Below are 15882 nucleotides of genomic sequence, written 5' to 3' on the forward strand. Positions count from 1 at the left end.
ACAGGCGTGAGCCACTGTGCCCAGCCTAAAGTATTTTTTAATTAAAGTATTTATATTATTTTTTAAGACATAATACTACTGCACACTTAACAGACTATAGTATAGTGTACACATAACTTTTATGTGCACTGGGAAACCAAAAATTTCACGTGACTCACTTTACTGCAATATTCACCTTATTGCAATGGTCTGGAACTGACCCCCAAATATCTCTGAGGTATGCCTGTAGTTAAACTAGTCTTTCTTCTTCCAGTCTGTTCTATTCCAGTTACCAAAACCAGATTGAACCTAAAACACTTAGTATACAGGAATTCCTACTCTAAAACTTTGTTTCCCCACTGCCTGAAGAAAAATGATGATCACCAGTGAGGCCAGTCTTCAAGGCTGATTGCAATGTTGCCTCTATGATCTCTCTCTCTTAACCTCTTTTTCTATTAGTCTCTATAACAAAGGCGTGGTGACTCACGCCTGTAATCCCAGTACTTTGGAAGGCTGAGGCGGCCGGATCACAAGGTCAGATCAAGACCATCCTGGCTAACATGGTGAAACCTCATCTCCACTACAAAAAAAAAAAAAAATTAGCTGGGTGTGGAGGCGGGCGCCTGTAGTCCCAGCTACTTGGGAGGCCAAGGCAGGAGAATGGCGTGAACCCGGGAGGCGGAGCTTGCAGTGAGCCGAGACTGTGCCACTGCACCCCAGCCTGGGGGACAGAGTTAAGACTCTGTCTCCAAAAAAAAAAAAAAAAAAAAAAAAAAGTGAGGGCTCTCTGACCTAGCTAACTATACTGACTTACTCAGCATGACCCCCAGAAGCACGATTCTTTCTCCAGGAAGCCTTTCACTCGCCATCTCTGTCTTCCTCTGAACTCTTACAGCAACCATATTCCCTACCGCTCACTGGGCAAATAACATAGATTTCACAATATCACTGCTGCCCTGACCCTTTCCAACAGACAAATTCCCCCAGGGCAGCAGCACAATAAGGACTCTGCCACATGCCTCTGCAACCTTATTAATAATGATGACAATAACACAGGGAAGGCTGACTGGGATTTGACATTTTCCCTTTTTTTAAAAAATTTCACTTTAAGCTTAAAAATTTGCATGTTCCAGAAATCCAAGCACAGTCATGGGTAAGGAATATGGGCTCCATTGTTGAAAGTGACGAAAATCTAGCATTATGCGCTCACTCCAGCAGCACCTGTACTAAAACTGGCCTATGCAAGATGACACACAGTCATGAAGTGTTCCATGTTAAAAAAAAAAAAAAAAAAAAAAAAGGTCGGCGCAGTGGCTCACGCCTGTAATCCCAACACTTCGGGAGGCCGAGGCGGGAGGATCGCGAGGTCAGGAGATCGAGACCATCCTGGCTGACACGATGAAACCCCGTCTCTACTAAAAATACAAAAAAGTTAGACGCGGTGGTGGACGCCTGTAGTCCCGGCTACTTGAGAGGCTGATGCAGGAGAACAGGCGTGAACCCGGGAGGTGGAGCTTGCAGTGAGCCGAAATCATGCCACTGCACTCCAGCCTGGGCAACAGAGTGAGACTCCGTCTCAAAACAAAACAGCTGGGCACGGTGGCTGGGGTTGATTACATGTCACAAGCATCCTCAACCAGAGCATCCCTCCCGATCTTCAACATTCCTGTAAGGAGGGTTGGGGAGCTGCTTTAATACCGCAAAGGAAAATGGGGGGCAAGTCTTTTAGAACCAACGTGAAAGAATTAGTATATTCGTGTAGATACAAACCCAAATCAATGCCGGTGTAAGAGTGGAAAATAATCCAGAATTAAATTCCTTCATTATGACAACAGGTGAAACTTTTTCTTTAAAGCACCTTTCCCCGTATACAACAATGTTCCCTGAACAAAGAACTCCAGGCCTCTGCTATAAAAATTGACCCCACACCTAAAAGAACTCACAAACAACTTTTCAGGAAGACAGAGAGACATAATGGGAATGGAGAAGAGAAAGGATTTGCTAAAGAAGTAGATCTGTTAATTTAACACGTTTTCTGTCAAGCAAATCAACTGTCCTTAGTGCCATTGTTGCTGAGACAATGAACACGCAGGGCAGGGGTGTTCATTAAAAGGAACCGGCCAGGAGAGAAAAACACTCTTGCAGTCAACAAGACTGCTGAACAGCACTTTCAATTCTAAGAACTGATCCATTCTCAGGAATTATTAATTGGGTGTGATTTAAAAGTTCAACATTGAAAATGTGAAGTGATGAGTTTAATTGTGGCCCCGTGGCTTCCTCAATTTTCACCTACTTTTGGAGGCGATGGGTGGGGAGGAGCAAGGGAGGGTACACACAGTCTGTCCTGACAGCCACTCACACTTTCAATTCAGGTGGCCACATGCCTCAGTGACACAACGCCAAGTCACACGTCACTCCAGCAAACCCACCCTAGGGAAAAAGTGGACCTGATTTAGCTCATGAAGACTCTGGGCTGTAGAACCAAAGCTAAAAGCTGACCATTCACTCCAGTGTGAAACTTATATGCATATGACATCATTTACACCAGCCAACGTCTTTCGTAAAGGCCACATGACGTCACAGACTTCAAACAGGAGAATGAAATACTATCTTCTATATATTTTTGCATAAACCACATTACATTTTAAACGAGTGTATGGCTAACGAAGTACAAAACAAAACACACGAGAGAATTATTCAGAGGGGTCATCTGCCCTCTAAAGAGGAGAAAACTGCTTTTGGCTATAAAAGTGACTGACTTCACACCAACCTATTTACACAAATTCTGGGATTTAACACCTTGATGCAGGCCAGAAATGCTACCCCTCCTCCACTGATGCCCAGAACAAACCCTAGGGCATGAGTGGAGCACAACGGAGTCGACAAGAAAAAAAAAAAAAAAAAAAAAACCAATGGTCAGACCTTAGTTCCCAGCCAAAGAGATAAAGAATAAAAAACAAGACATGGGGTCTCTGTGGGGACTGAATACCCCAAGATGGAAAAGAAGGACTTGGAGATAGACACTCAATGAAAAACATCCTCAAAAGCCACAAACAAGTGATATTATTTCCTTAAGTTCTATGGTATCTTCCTTCCAAGAAGCTCAAAGCCCTTCACAGTGCACTAGACGGAGCCACACTCACAATACCATTTTCTCCCCAAACCAAAATAAAAATCTATTTGAATCCATAATATATTTCACCACGCTTGCTGAGAGCAAAATTAAACATGAAAAACCATTTAAAAACATGTAGAGCAGCTTCAAGCTTATGTGGTCGCTGTGTTCTACATGGAAAATTCTGACGGAATAATGAACTTTACATATGCATATATCCCAAACACACACACACACACACACACACGCCTTCAACTTAGGTTCCACTGAACTTTTGACCTGGTCATGGAGAACGCCCTCCGCAGTACACCACCGTGCAAAGCTCAAGAGATCTGTCAAGAGCCTTGCGCCCTGACAGGCAATGGCAGCCGCTCCAGCCCCAGGCTGTAGCACAAACACCCCTCACCCCTCCTCCCCTGCAGCACCAGACAGCCAGACTCTGCTTCAGGGAGGCCTTTTGTAGGGGAAGGCCTTTCTTTATCAGCCTCAGTCAGCTTTGCAGTTCCCTCCCTGCTAGCCCCAAACTCTCTGCTTTCCTTAAATGATGCTCCAGGAAAGAAAAAAAAAAAAAATTAACAAGGCCAGGCGCGGGGGCTCACATGTGTCATCCCAGCACTTTGGGAGCCGAGGTGGGCAGATCACTGGAGGTCAGGAGTTCGAAACCAGCCTGACCAAGATGGTGAAACCCCGTCTCTACTAAAAATACAAAAATTAGCCGGGTGTGGTGGCGCACGCCTGTAGTCCCAGCTTCTTGGGAGGCTGAGGCAGGAGAATCGCTTAAACCTGGGAGGCAGAGGTTGCACTGAGCTGAGATCACGCCACTTGCACTCTAGCCTGGGCCACAAAAGCAGAACTCTGTCTCAAAAAAAGAAAAAGACTAACAAAACATCTGTTTCTCAGGTTTCTGACATGTACAACTGCTGATGACATTCACTTCTGGGAGCAACTTTAACTCCCTGAAATTTCCATAAACAAAAAATACTAAAGGTTTGCATTTAGGGGAAAAATAATCCCATCACAAGGAAAAATTCATCTACCTCACGTACGGTGTACCTTTTATACAATGACCAACACTGCAAAGTTGTCTCTACCTCACACCCCAAAGATTCTCAAGCAGGGCAATTTCACCCCCCAGGAGATATCTGGCAATGTCTGGAGACATTTTTATTTGTCACGACTGGGCACCTAGAGCACAGAGGCCAACAATACTGCTAAACCCCTTAAAACGCGGGCCGGGCGCGGTGGCTCACGCCTGTAATCCCAGCACTTTGGGAGGTCAAGGCAGGCAGATCACGAGGTCAGGAGATGGAGACCATTCTGGCTAACACAGTGAAACCTCGTCTATACTAAAACTATAAAAAATTAGCCGGGCATGGTGGTGGGCGCCTGTAATCCCAGCTACTTGGGAGGCTGAGGGAGGAGAATCACTTGAACCTGGGAGGTGGATGTCGCAGTGAGCCGAAGATTGCACCACTGCACTCCAGCCTGGGCAACAGAGCGCCTCTGCCTCAAAAAAAACAAAACAAACAAAACACATATAACATCCTTCACGTAACAGCTTCCCACAACAGATTTTCAGCCCAAACTATCAATAGTGCTGAGACTGAGAAACCCAAAGGATTAAAGGAACACACAATCTTGAGGTCACTCTTACTTTCCAATCATTCCTTTCTCAATCCTAAGAGCTGCTGAAAAATGACTGTCCCCAAGTTTTCCAATATAAATTGACTAATATTTGTTAGAGGCTAATGTAAAGATATAATAAAAACATCCAAGGAATAGCATCCAATGAAATACACAAATACAGAGGAAGGGTAACAGCCATCTGTAAAGGTTTAATAGCAAATGAAAGGCAAACCACAAGCCAGAAGCTTTAAGTGGATCTTATTGAGACTTCTAGGTATTGATGACATGATACATAAGAAACAGACTAAGCGAAAGGGAGCCAAGGGCGGTGGCATGTGCCTGGAGTCCCAGCTACTGGGGAGGCTGAGGGAGGAGGATCATTTGAGCTCAGGAGTTCAAATTTGGCCTGGGCAACATAGTGAGATACCATCTTTTAAAAAAAAAAAAGAAAGAAGAATCACACAATTCAAGGCCTTCAGCCTTCAGAATTCCTCAACATCTCAAAGCACAAAAGCTTAGGTCAGTTTAAGGACACTAGAGATAGTGAAAATGTCAATCTTCAAGTCTCAAAAGCTACTTTCAAAGTAGCTTATTTGCAGACAAGATGCCAGAGAAAGAGAAACAAAAAATTCCTGTAATTTGCAAACACACCAAGTATGGATTTGCAGTTTTCACTTGGCACATAATTAATTCGTAAGACATAGGATCCTACCCTTGACCTTAACTGGTGAGTCAGCAATTTGCTGGATTAGTTAAGAGTGCTACGCATGCTGAGAAACATTTCTAGAATCACAGAACTTTAGACATAGGAACACCCAGGAATCACTGAGTCTACAGATGGGGCACCTGAAACCCACAGTCATCTGCCTAAGAATACAACTTAATGACAGGTGGGCCCACAATCCAGCTTTCTGATTGTTGCCTTTTGAAAATGTATTTAGGGGCTGGGCGCAGTGGCTCATGCCTGTAGTCCCAGCACATTGGAAGGCCGAGGCGGGCAGATCACGAGGTCAGGAGTTCGAGACCAGCCTGGCCAACACGGCGAAACTCCGTCTCTACTTAAAATACAAAAAATAGCCGAGTGTGGTGGCACATGTCTGAAATCCCAGCTAGTCAGGAAGCTGAGGCAGGAGAATCACTTGAACCTGGAAGGTGGAGGTTGCAGTGTGCCGCGATCGCGCCACTGCACTCCAGCCTGAACGACAAAGTGAGACTCCGTCTCAAAAAAAAACCAAAGAAAATATGTTTAGTCACATCAACTAGAGAGAAGACCATGTACTTAGAAGCTCCCCTTTGGCTCTGTCCACACACCCCATTTTTACCTAAACCACCTGTGCACTGCAGTTTTCCACACTCTACCAAGCGCAACGCATTCTGAGCCCCAGCATACCATGGAATCCCACACCGAGCTCCCCTGATCAAAGGGGCAGATGATCGGTAGGACTGAACGCTGCCAAGGTGTATTTTAGGTTTTCCTAACTGTGTTCCAGAAAATTAAGCAACTTAACTTCCGTTGCAAAGCGAGCTGTGTGCTAACGCAGGCCGCCCTTCAGAGATGAGAAGGGGCTGCCCCTTCTAAACTGCAGAAGATCCCAACTGCCTTTGCAGCTTCACATGGTAGGCACGCACACACCAAAGCAGCAAGCCTTTCCTTTCAAAGCGTGGGTATAAATAGAAAGCGGACCTGGTATTCACTTTTAGAGAGTTACATGATGATAGCACGTTCTCCCCTTTCAGGATCTCAGCCTGCACAGATCTGTCCTTCTGTAATTCACATCCTGTTCTTGGGCTTTCCTCCTTGGAGAGGGTGCAGATTCTGAATCTTTAGAAGGTCTTTTATCCTCTAGTATCTTACATTAAATAGAATAGTGTGACAAAGGACTTTTTTTGAGACAGAGTCTCGCTCTCGCTCTTTTGCCCAGGCTGGAGTGCAATGGCGCAATCTCAGCTCACTGCAACCTCCGTCTCCATGCAATTCTCCTGCCTCAGCCTCCTGAGTAGCTGGGATTACAGGTGCGCACCATCATACCCGGCTAATGTATTTTTAGTAGAGACAGGGTTTCATCATGTTGGTCAGGATGCTCTCAAACTCCTGACCTCATGATCCGCCCACCTCGGCCTCCCAAAGTGCTGGGATTACAGGTGTGAGCCACCGCACCCGGTGAGAAAGGTCTACTTTAAATCACTCATCTCATCAGGAAGGCCCTAATCACCCTGTTTTAAATAGCTACAACCTACACCTCAACATGGCCCTGTGCAAGCCTCCACCCCGCTCAACTTGGGGCCTTCTGATATTATATACGGTGTCTGCCTCACTGCACTAAAAAGCAAGCAGGTATTTTTCTATTACATTCACAACCATATCAGCACCTAGTACATTGCCTAATGTAGTAGATGCTTAATAAACATTTGCTGGCCGGGAGCAGTGGCTCATGCCTGTAATCCTAGCACTTTGGAAGGCCGAGGCGGGTGGATCACCTGAGGTCAGGAGTTCGAGGCCAGCCTGACCAACATCGAGAAACCCCGTTTCTAAGAAAAACACAAAAATTAGCCAGGCGTGGTGGTGCATGCCTGTATCCCAGCTACTTGGGAGGCTGAGGCGGGAGAATCGCTTGAACCCAGGAGACAGAGGTTGAGGTGAGTCAAGATCACGCCATTGCACTCCAGCCTGGGCAACAAGAGCGAAACTCGGTCTCAAAAAATAATAATAATAAATAAATAAAATTAACATTTGCTTAAGGCTGGGCGCGGTGGCTCATGCCTATAATCCCAGCACTTTGGGAGGCCGAGGCGGGTGGATCACCTGAGGTCAGGAGTTCGAGACCAGCCTGGCCAACATGGTGAAACCTCTTCTCTATTGAAAATATAAAAAAGGCCGGGCGCGGTGGCTCAAGCCTGTAATCCCAGCACTTTGGGAGGCCGAGACGGGCGGATCACGAGGTCAGGAGATCGAGACCATCCTGGCTAACACGGTGAAACCCCGTCTCTACTAAAAATACAAAAAATTAGCCGGGCGAGGTGGCGGGCGCCTGTGGTCCCAGCTACTCGGGAGGCTGAGGCAGGAGAATGGCGTGAACCCGGGAGGCGGAGCTTGCAGTGAGCTGAGATCCGGCCACTGCACTCCAGCCTGGGCGACAGAGCAAGACTCCGTCTCAAAAAAAAAAAAAAAAAAAAAAAAAAAAAAAAATGAAAATATAAAAATTAGAGCCGGGCATGGTGGCTCATGCCTGTAATCCCAGCACTTTGGAAGGCTGAAGTGGGTGGATCACCTGAGGTCAAGAGTTCAAGACCAGCCTGACCAACACAGTGAAACCCCGTCTCTACTAAAAATACAAAAAATTAGCCAGCCATGTTGGTAGGCACCTGTAATCCCAGCTACTAGGGAGGCTGAGGCAGGAGAATCACTTGAACCCGGGAGGCGGAGGTTGCAGTGAGCTGAGATCACACCATTGCACTCCAGCCTAGGCAACAAGAGTGAAACTCTGTCTCAAAAAAAGAAAAGAAAAGAAAATACAAAAATTAGTCGAGGGTGGTGGTATGTGCCTGTAATCCCAGATATTTGGGAGGCTGAAGCAGGGGAATCCTTGAACCCAGGAGGTGGAGGCCGCAGCAAGCCGAGATCACGTCACTGCACTCTAGCCTGGGCGATAGAGTGAGACTCTGTCTCAAAAAAAACATATATTGCTGAAATAAATGAATACTTGAATTTGTCCCTTTGCACCTAGTTCAGAAGTTTAAAAAAAAAAAAGCCCCTTTGTACCCCACATTATTAAGAGCCAAAGAACTCTAGATGTGCACTGTGGAATCTGGCCCCTCATTTTATAGATAAGAAGAACTGAAGAAGCAGTGCAATGTGGTAGAAACAGGCAGAATTTGGCCTCAAAGAACCTGAGATCCAGGTAAGAGTCCCTGTGCAAGCATTAGCCTCTCTAAACTTTCAACTTCCACATGTGTAAAATGAGAAGACCCCTACCTCATGGTGATGGTTAAGGCCAGCTAAGAAGAAAATGGGATGACATTTTGAAAATGTACAAAGTACTATGCAGTGTAATTTATCATCACATTATTTTGACTTCCCCAAAATCAGTCAGTTACAGCGGCACAATCAGAATACAAGTTTCCTAACTCCTAGTGCAGCACATCTTGTGTCACGAAAGTAGGCTTCTGAACCCCTAATTAGGGCCAACTTACTCTTTCATCTAGTTCAGGGCTTCTTAACCTTGTATGGGTTGGGGGCTGCTTCCAGAATCTGATGAGAGCAATAGGCCCTTCTCCTCCAGCAAAGTGCACACATGTACACCAACACAAAGTCTACCCTGGCGGCAGGTTTAGGAACCACTATTATGATGGATGTACTTACCAGTTTCTCTTAACTATTTCTATTACTTAACGTTTAACAATCCATGTGTTCCGCACTTGATTAAGGGGCTGGATTCTTTTTTTTTTTTTTTTTTTTTTTGAGATGGGAGTCTTGCTCTGTCCCCCAGGCTGGAGTGCAGTGGTACGATCTCAGCTCACTGCAAGCTCCGCCTCCCGGGTTCACGCCATTCTCCTGCCTCAGCCTCCTGAGTAGCAGGGACTACAGTAGGCGCCTGCCACCGCACCCGGCTAATTTTTTTGTATTTTTAGTAGAGACGGGGTTTCACCGTGGTCTCGATCTCCTGACCTTGTGATCCGCCCGCCTCGGCCTCCCAAAATGGTGGGATTACAAGCGTGAGCTGGCCGGGGCTGGATTCTTCAAGGAAGCACCAAGGGTGGAACTCAAGAATGTGAATATTGCCCCCAGATCTCATGCTGATTAGGTAAGGGCTCTTACCCACGTACAAACACAACCAGGAAGGAGCCATAAGGAAGGCAAAGGAGTAAGTACTCAAAGGCAGAACACTCAGGAAAAAAGGTAGACAGGACAGATTATTTTGATCATGCTGCCACTATATGAACTATTCAAATAATTCTACATAACCATCTTCAAACGGCCACCTATAGACCCCAATGCAGCCCCACATTCATCATGATTACTGAGAATCATTCTGTCCTCCCTTACCTTAGTCAAGGGAGACACTGTATTTACTGTACAGGGCACTTGACTAGGTGGAAAACAGTAGGAAATCTTGGAGAGGTCAATTAGCCTTTCTTCTTTTCTTCAATCAGGACAAAACTTAGCCAACCTAAGCCACTAGAATGTTAAACAATTATAAAATACTTCATTTAACTCAAGGGGTATAAAATTGCTGGTTCTGAAATATTAACAGATAATCTTCTGAGGCAAAGGAGGCCAGGTAAGAGCTTCTTTGGTAAATCTCCAAGTTCCATGTTAAGCACAAAGTAGGGGCTCAACTATTGAATTCACTGTCATTCATCTACTGTGTTCCAGCTATACCTCAATCTCATCTGAAAAGTAAAAACATCTAACCTACAGTAAAATTACACTGCAGGCATATTTAGGAATTTCTAAGTATGTTAACAGTGAATCACTTTTATCCCCCAGTGGAAGGATACAATGTTAACACTTAACAACGTTTATCCCTGATTGGTGACTATGGGTGGTTTTAATTTTTATCTACATTTTATGATAATTTTCACGTTTATATAATTTTTTGCAGTATTTTTACAACAAGGAATTTTGAACTGAGATAAGGCATCACTATTATATACTTGACAGGTTTCTTGTCTAAAGCTAAGAATCAAGTATGTTGACTCTTATAAAGCAATTCTGTGTATTCAAGGTTGATTAATAGAGTAAAACTTTTTTTATAATACAAAAGTTAGCTGGGTGTGCTGGCGCACGCCTGACATCCCAGCTACTCCGGAGGATGATGTGGGAGAATCACCTGAACCGGGGAAGTGGAGGTTGCAGTGAGCTAAGATCGCACCATTGCACTCCAGCTTGGGCGACAGAGTGAGAGAGTGAGACTGCATCCCAAAAAAAAAATTTTTTTTATTTAATACACACAAAAATAAAAATATCCACGTTTTGGGGACAGTTTTCTAAATGGAAGATCTTAATCTCTTGGAGAAACGGGACATGAATCCTGCCAGCCCTTCACCTACCTTAGAGATGGCTTCACTTTAGATATATGGAAACCAAGTCCTTGAGGACTCTGCTTCCTAAATTTTCTATAAATCCATGAGCTCAGCCTGCTGGTCAAGGGTAAAAATGAGATCTTTCCCACAGCTGAAAACTGGTTTCCTGAAATAACTGATATCCTACTTCTACTACTTGCTATCATTCACCATTTTTACCTTTTAAAGTTGCAGAAAATTAAGACTGTAGAGCCTTTCCACATGGCCTAACAGGTATGGTTCAGCATTTGAATTATTTTTTTACTTTTTAATTAATTAACATATTTATGTTGAGATGGAGTCTTGCCCTGTCGCCCAGGTTGGAGTGCAATGGCATGATCTCGGCTCACTGCCACCTCTGGCTATCGGGTTCAAGAGATCATCCTGCCTCAGCCTACAGATGTAGCTGGGATTACAGGAGCGAGTGACCACGCCTGGCTAATCTTTTGTATTTTTAATAGAAACGGGGTTTCACCATGTTAGCCAATCTGGTCTGCAACTCCTGACCTCAGGTGATCCGCCCACCTCGGCCTCCCAAAGGGCTGGGATTACAGGCGTGAGTCACGGCACCCGGCTGTTTTTTATTCTCATAAGGGTCTTCCACTGCATCATAAAGTCTAACCAAGGGATTGTTTCTCAAACTGTCAGGTCAATAAACTATTAGATTAAAATAAAATCATCTTAGAAAAATAAAAATAATTTATATATACTTAAGAGAATCAGAATTGACAGTATTTCCAGTAAGTTCTGCACTGTCAACGGGTCAAATGTGTTAGAAGTCCAGAAAAAAAAAAAATATGCATATTTTTTGTTTTTTGAGACGGAGTTTCACTCTTGTTGCCCAGACTGAAGTGCAATGGCATGATCTCAGCTCACTGCAACCTCCACCTCCTGGGTTCAAGCCATTCTCCGGCCTCAGCCTCCCAAGTAGCTGGGATTACAGGCACCCAACACCACACCCAGGTAATTTTGTATTTTTAGTAGAGACAGGATTTCACCATGTTGCTCAAGCTGGTCTCGAACTCCTAACCTCAAGTGATTCGCCCTCCTCAGCCTCCTGAAGTGCTGGGATTACAGGGGTGAGCCCCCATGCCGAGAAAATACATTCTTAAATCTTAATTTTTTAATTTGACATATAATCATTCCCAATAAAATTCTAACTTTTGATAACTACTAAAAACCTTAAGTTAAAATTTCCCTTGGCCATATCAAAACATACCTGAGATGGATTACACAAGAACTGCAGGTGAGAAAAGTCACTTTGACTTTGTTATCCATTGAGTGAACATCTCCAAATAAAAAAAGAGTGTGGACAGTTCTTTAAACCTGCACGTTTGAAGCCAAATACTCATTTCTGTTGCATGTATTTCAAACAGCATGTATTTTAGCCCAAGAAAAATGCCATTTCCAAGAAACGCTGGAGTCGTATCAAATAGCCTTCATTATTCACCATGTAAACTATCGTGATTTTCCATTTGTTATACATATAAATTTGACCTTTTTAATCAGTTTATATTTCCTTTAGGAATTAAACCAGCTAATTCTCAGAAACCGCAAGTTTCTTTCTTATAACAGAAGGCAAGTTATTTACAGGTTACTCTAAATATGCTGTGAGTCCTTAAGGCAAAATGAGTTACCTCTAGTTTTCCATCAACAAAATGGGAATACATGGATTTGAGACATGAAGTTTTTCCAACCATATTTTTAGGATGGGTCTTTAAACTCTGAACTCGTAATCGCAGCACCACCTCAACTTTACTATCTCGCAAGGAAGAAAAGGGGCTAGGTGCAAGTTTACCCGCACCCAAGATGGCCCTGTCACAGGCGGCACCTCCCACCACAGCCACCATTTTGACTGCAGGATATAATTAAACTACTCACGATTTTCTACCAACTGAAAGAAAACACAGGACATCACAGTAACAGAAACATCCCTTGACCTTTAGGATTCCCAACTCTTTAGCTTCCCTGGCTCTGTTTCTCTTCTTTAGTCAATATAAACAGTTGCCTCAGGAAAATTTTCATTAATAAAATTATGCTTGCTACATTCACGTTCAAACTTTGAAAACAAACGCTGTGGCGCCGCATAAAATGCCCAAGTTATGACCTCTTCCTAAAAAGTGGAGAAGCCCACATTTCCTCACATTGTTTTAATCAGCTTAAGGAACTAAGAATCGCCAAAAGCCAGTGATTGGCCCTAGATTATCTGTCTACATTCCTCTTCATTCTCCCATCCCCAACCCTTTTGATCTTTTTATTTTCCCGATTTCATTAACTGCGATGAGAGCAAGTTCCCACACTTCATTCATAGAAGAAGCAACTGATATTTCAGCAAACACGACTGAATCTAAAAATAAAGGTGAGGCAAAGAGCTCTGGAATAAACGAGTTAAAATCAACCCGAAAATGGCACCAAGAAAGATCCGTGGGGCTGGGGAAGGAACAACAACGACCTGCTCTTCCAAAAGAGTGGCTCTAATTTTGATGACTGCGTCGGCGAATCCATCTGCAGAACAGAAAACAAAAATTGACCAACGCAGTTGCCATTCACCTTTGTCCAAAGGCAAAAGGTGAAAAGTCACGACACATATTGCCATAGAAGAGAAGGCAATTCAACCTGCCAACCAATTGACTATTTCTCAGCTCCTTCTAAAAATACAAATAAAAATAGGAAAAAGGGGGCTGCCGCTAGACTGGCCGCTGCCTGGCCGCCGTGTGCGCTGCGCTCCGTACGCTCCCGCCACCCGCCGCGCTCCAGGACCCTCAGGTTTCGGCCCAGTTATCACAAAGCCCCGGGCTGGAAAACACCTCCGGCCTGGCCAGAATGGCCAGCCCGTCCTCCGCGCTCGCCCGGGGAGATAATGGTGGCGAGATCAACTCCAAGGGCTCCCGAGCCCCGGGATAAAGAGACTGGATATTACGGGAGGACGAGCGCTGTGGAAGAATAACGGAGTCCCAAACTTTCCTTCCGCAGCTCCGGAGCCCCGCGCCCAGGCCCGGTCCCCACCGGCCCGAAGTTGGCTGGAGCGCCTCCCGGGAGTTTCGGGCCTCCGGGAGACCCCGCCACGCGCCCGCCCGCCAGAGCGGGGCTAGCCCTCCCCACCGGCCGCGGCCGCCTCCCGCCTGGGTCCCAGTTAATCCCTCGCGGGGCCCCCCCGCGCCTGGCCCCGTCGGAGCAGCTGGCTCGCGCCTCAATGGCACCCGGCGGCGAGCGCGCGCAGCCCTCGCGCCCACACTCAGCCCCACCGGAGAACTCCCGGGAGGGCCGCCGGGTCCCGCTCCCGCTCCCACAAAAGCACGGGCCCGCCCCGCCCTCGCGGCGCCTGCTCCTCTGCCCCAGGAGCCGGAGTCCCCGGCCTGACGTCCCTCGTCACCCAGGGCAGAGCCTGGCGGCCCCCGCCCGCCCTCCTGCCCTTTTGCGCCCTCCTCCTGGCCCCCGACTCCGGGCCGAAGTCGCCTGGGACCCGGCCCCTCTGCGCTACGGCCCGGGACGCCCCGCGCGGGGCAGGGGGCGCAGGGGGCACAGCGCGCCGCCTCCCGCCCGCGCGGTCACTCACCTCGATCTCGAAGTCGGGCAGGCGGAACGCGGTGCGAAAGAGCGAGCAGAAGTGCGCGATGGCCGGGACCTCCCACCAGGAGCGGAGCTCGCCCAGTCCGGCCGCGCCGCCCTCCTCCGGGCACATCTCCCCGCCGCGGCACAGGCGGCGGCCCCTCGCTGCCCGCGCTCTGCCCGCCGACCTGGGACTCCCGCCGCTGCAGCGCCGCAGCCTCCGCGCGGTCCTCGGCGGTGGCGGCTGGGCGCTCCTCCCGCTGCTGCCGCCGCTCGGCGAGTGCAGGAGCCGAGGGCGGGCGCCGGGCGGGGGGCGGCGGCGGCCCGGGGGCCCGAGCTACTGAGGCGGCTGCGGCTGCCCGCGGGGTCCGCGCGCTCGCCCCATCCCACGGCTGCGGCGACGGCCGCCCCCAGTCCCCTACAATATAATCGAGTCCCCGCCGGGGAAACAGATGGGGCTAGGGGCGGAGGGGCCGGACGCGGGGCCTGGGGGAGGGGCCGCCCACGAGGAGGGGGCGGGGCTGCCCGCGCCACAACAACAACCCCCGCCCCCGCCCCACCCCCGCCCGGACAGCTGCACCGCCAGGGAGGGGGAGGGGCGGGGCGCGCGCCCCCGGGCCCAGGACGGCGGGACCTAGGGGGCGCGGGCCGCCCCCCGAGAACTCTCACGCGGCGCCCTCCGCCCTCCAGGGCTTTGGGACTGGGAAGTTGAAGCACTTTCCCGAGGGAGGACGGCCAGGCGCTCTCCCACCCCCACTTGGCCTGAGTGGTCGCGTCCTTTTAAAGGGCCCGCGGGGTGGTGCTTGCGGTCGGGCTCCATACAGAAACGTGCACGTGTGGGAGTTCAGTTATTATTGATGCCGAGGGCAGAGCCGGAGCAGGAGCGGGATGTTCACCCCAGAAATATGAGGCCTAGAGAAGTGAAGTGCTTTCCACCTGTTTCTTAACGCTTTTATTCCAGCCGAGAAGGGCGCCCAGGGAGCTCTGAAGTGGCTCTTTTCTCCGAGAGAAAGCGGCGGTGGGGCTGATTGAGCTGGAACGTAGTAGGATGGAGGCCGGAGAGCGGCGGGAAGGGTGGGGTAGGGGGAGGCACCAATCAGCAGCCGAGCGGGAAGAGCGATCCCCTACCCGAGGGAATGGACACGTGTGACCGCCCCGGAGAAGACGGGCTCGGAGCCCTGCCACTGCCCGGCCGCCGAAGAGCTGCCTGGAAGAGTGCGCACAATGTGCTTGGAAGGCTGGGGGATGGGCCAGAGGAGACCGGGAAGCCGGGGAGTGTGCTGGGAGGGGAGAAGGCCCGCACGCCCCGGCGGAGGGATTGAGTGTGCTCCCGGCGAGGGGTGTTGAGGTGTGTGCGCTTTGGAAAGGCTAACTGCAGTAGCGCGGTGGAATACTGCTAAATCCTAAGAAAAAAAAATCAACCCAGAAACAGGCTAGAAGTTTGGAAAAACTCCATTGAATGCTCAGATATTTGTGCTGGTCGTTGCACTTGCATCCTGCTGGTCTCAGAGGGCCGCCTCTGAGTTCGGTGGCCCACCTCTCAGATAGGA

The 15882-nt window shown here is 48.1% G+C and overlaps 1 protein-coding gene across 4 annotated transcripts in view; it reads right to left on the minus strand.

Annotated features, from left to right (window-relative positions):
• Positions 1 to 14758, minus strand: part of LOC104676303 (cat eye syndrome critical region protein 2) — a 194332-nt gene extending 179574 nt beyond the window's left edge. For all 4 annotated transcript variants that reach the window (XM_030915754.1, XM_030915755.1, XM_030915753.1 and 1 more), the window contains exon 1: positions 14340 to 14758. In XM_030915754.1, the coding sequence (XP_030771614.1) occupies positions 14340 to 14465 (126 nt within the window). In that variant the 5' untranslated portion in view covers positions 14466 to 14758. The remainder of the gene's footprint in view (positions 1 to 14339) is intronic.
• Positions 14759 to 15882: the final 1124 nt, after the last annotated feature.

This window comes from Rhinopithecus roxellana, chromosome 13 (genome assembly GCF_007565055.1).
Source record: "Rhinopithecus roxellana isolate Shanxi Qingling chromosome 13, ASM756505v1, whole genome shotgun sequence".
NCBI lineage: Eukaryota > Metazoa > Chordata > Mammalia > Primates > Cercopithecidae > Rhinopithecus > Rhinopithecus roxellana.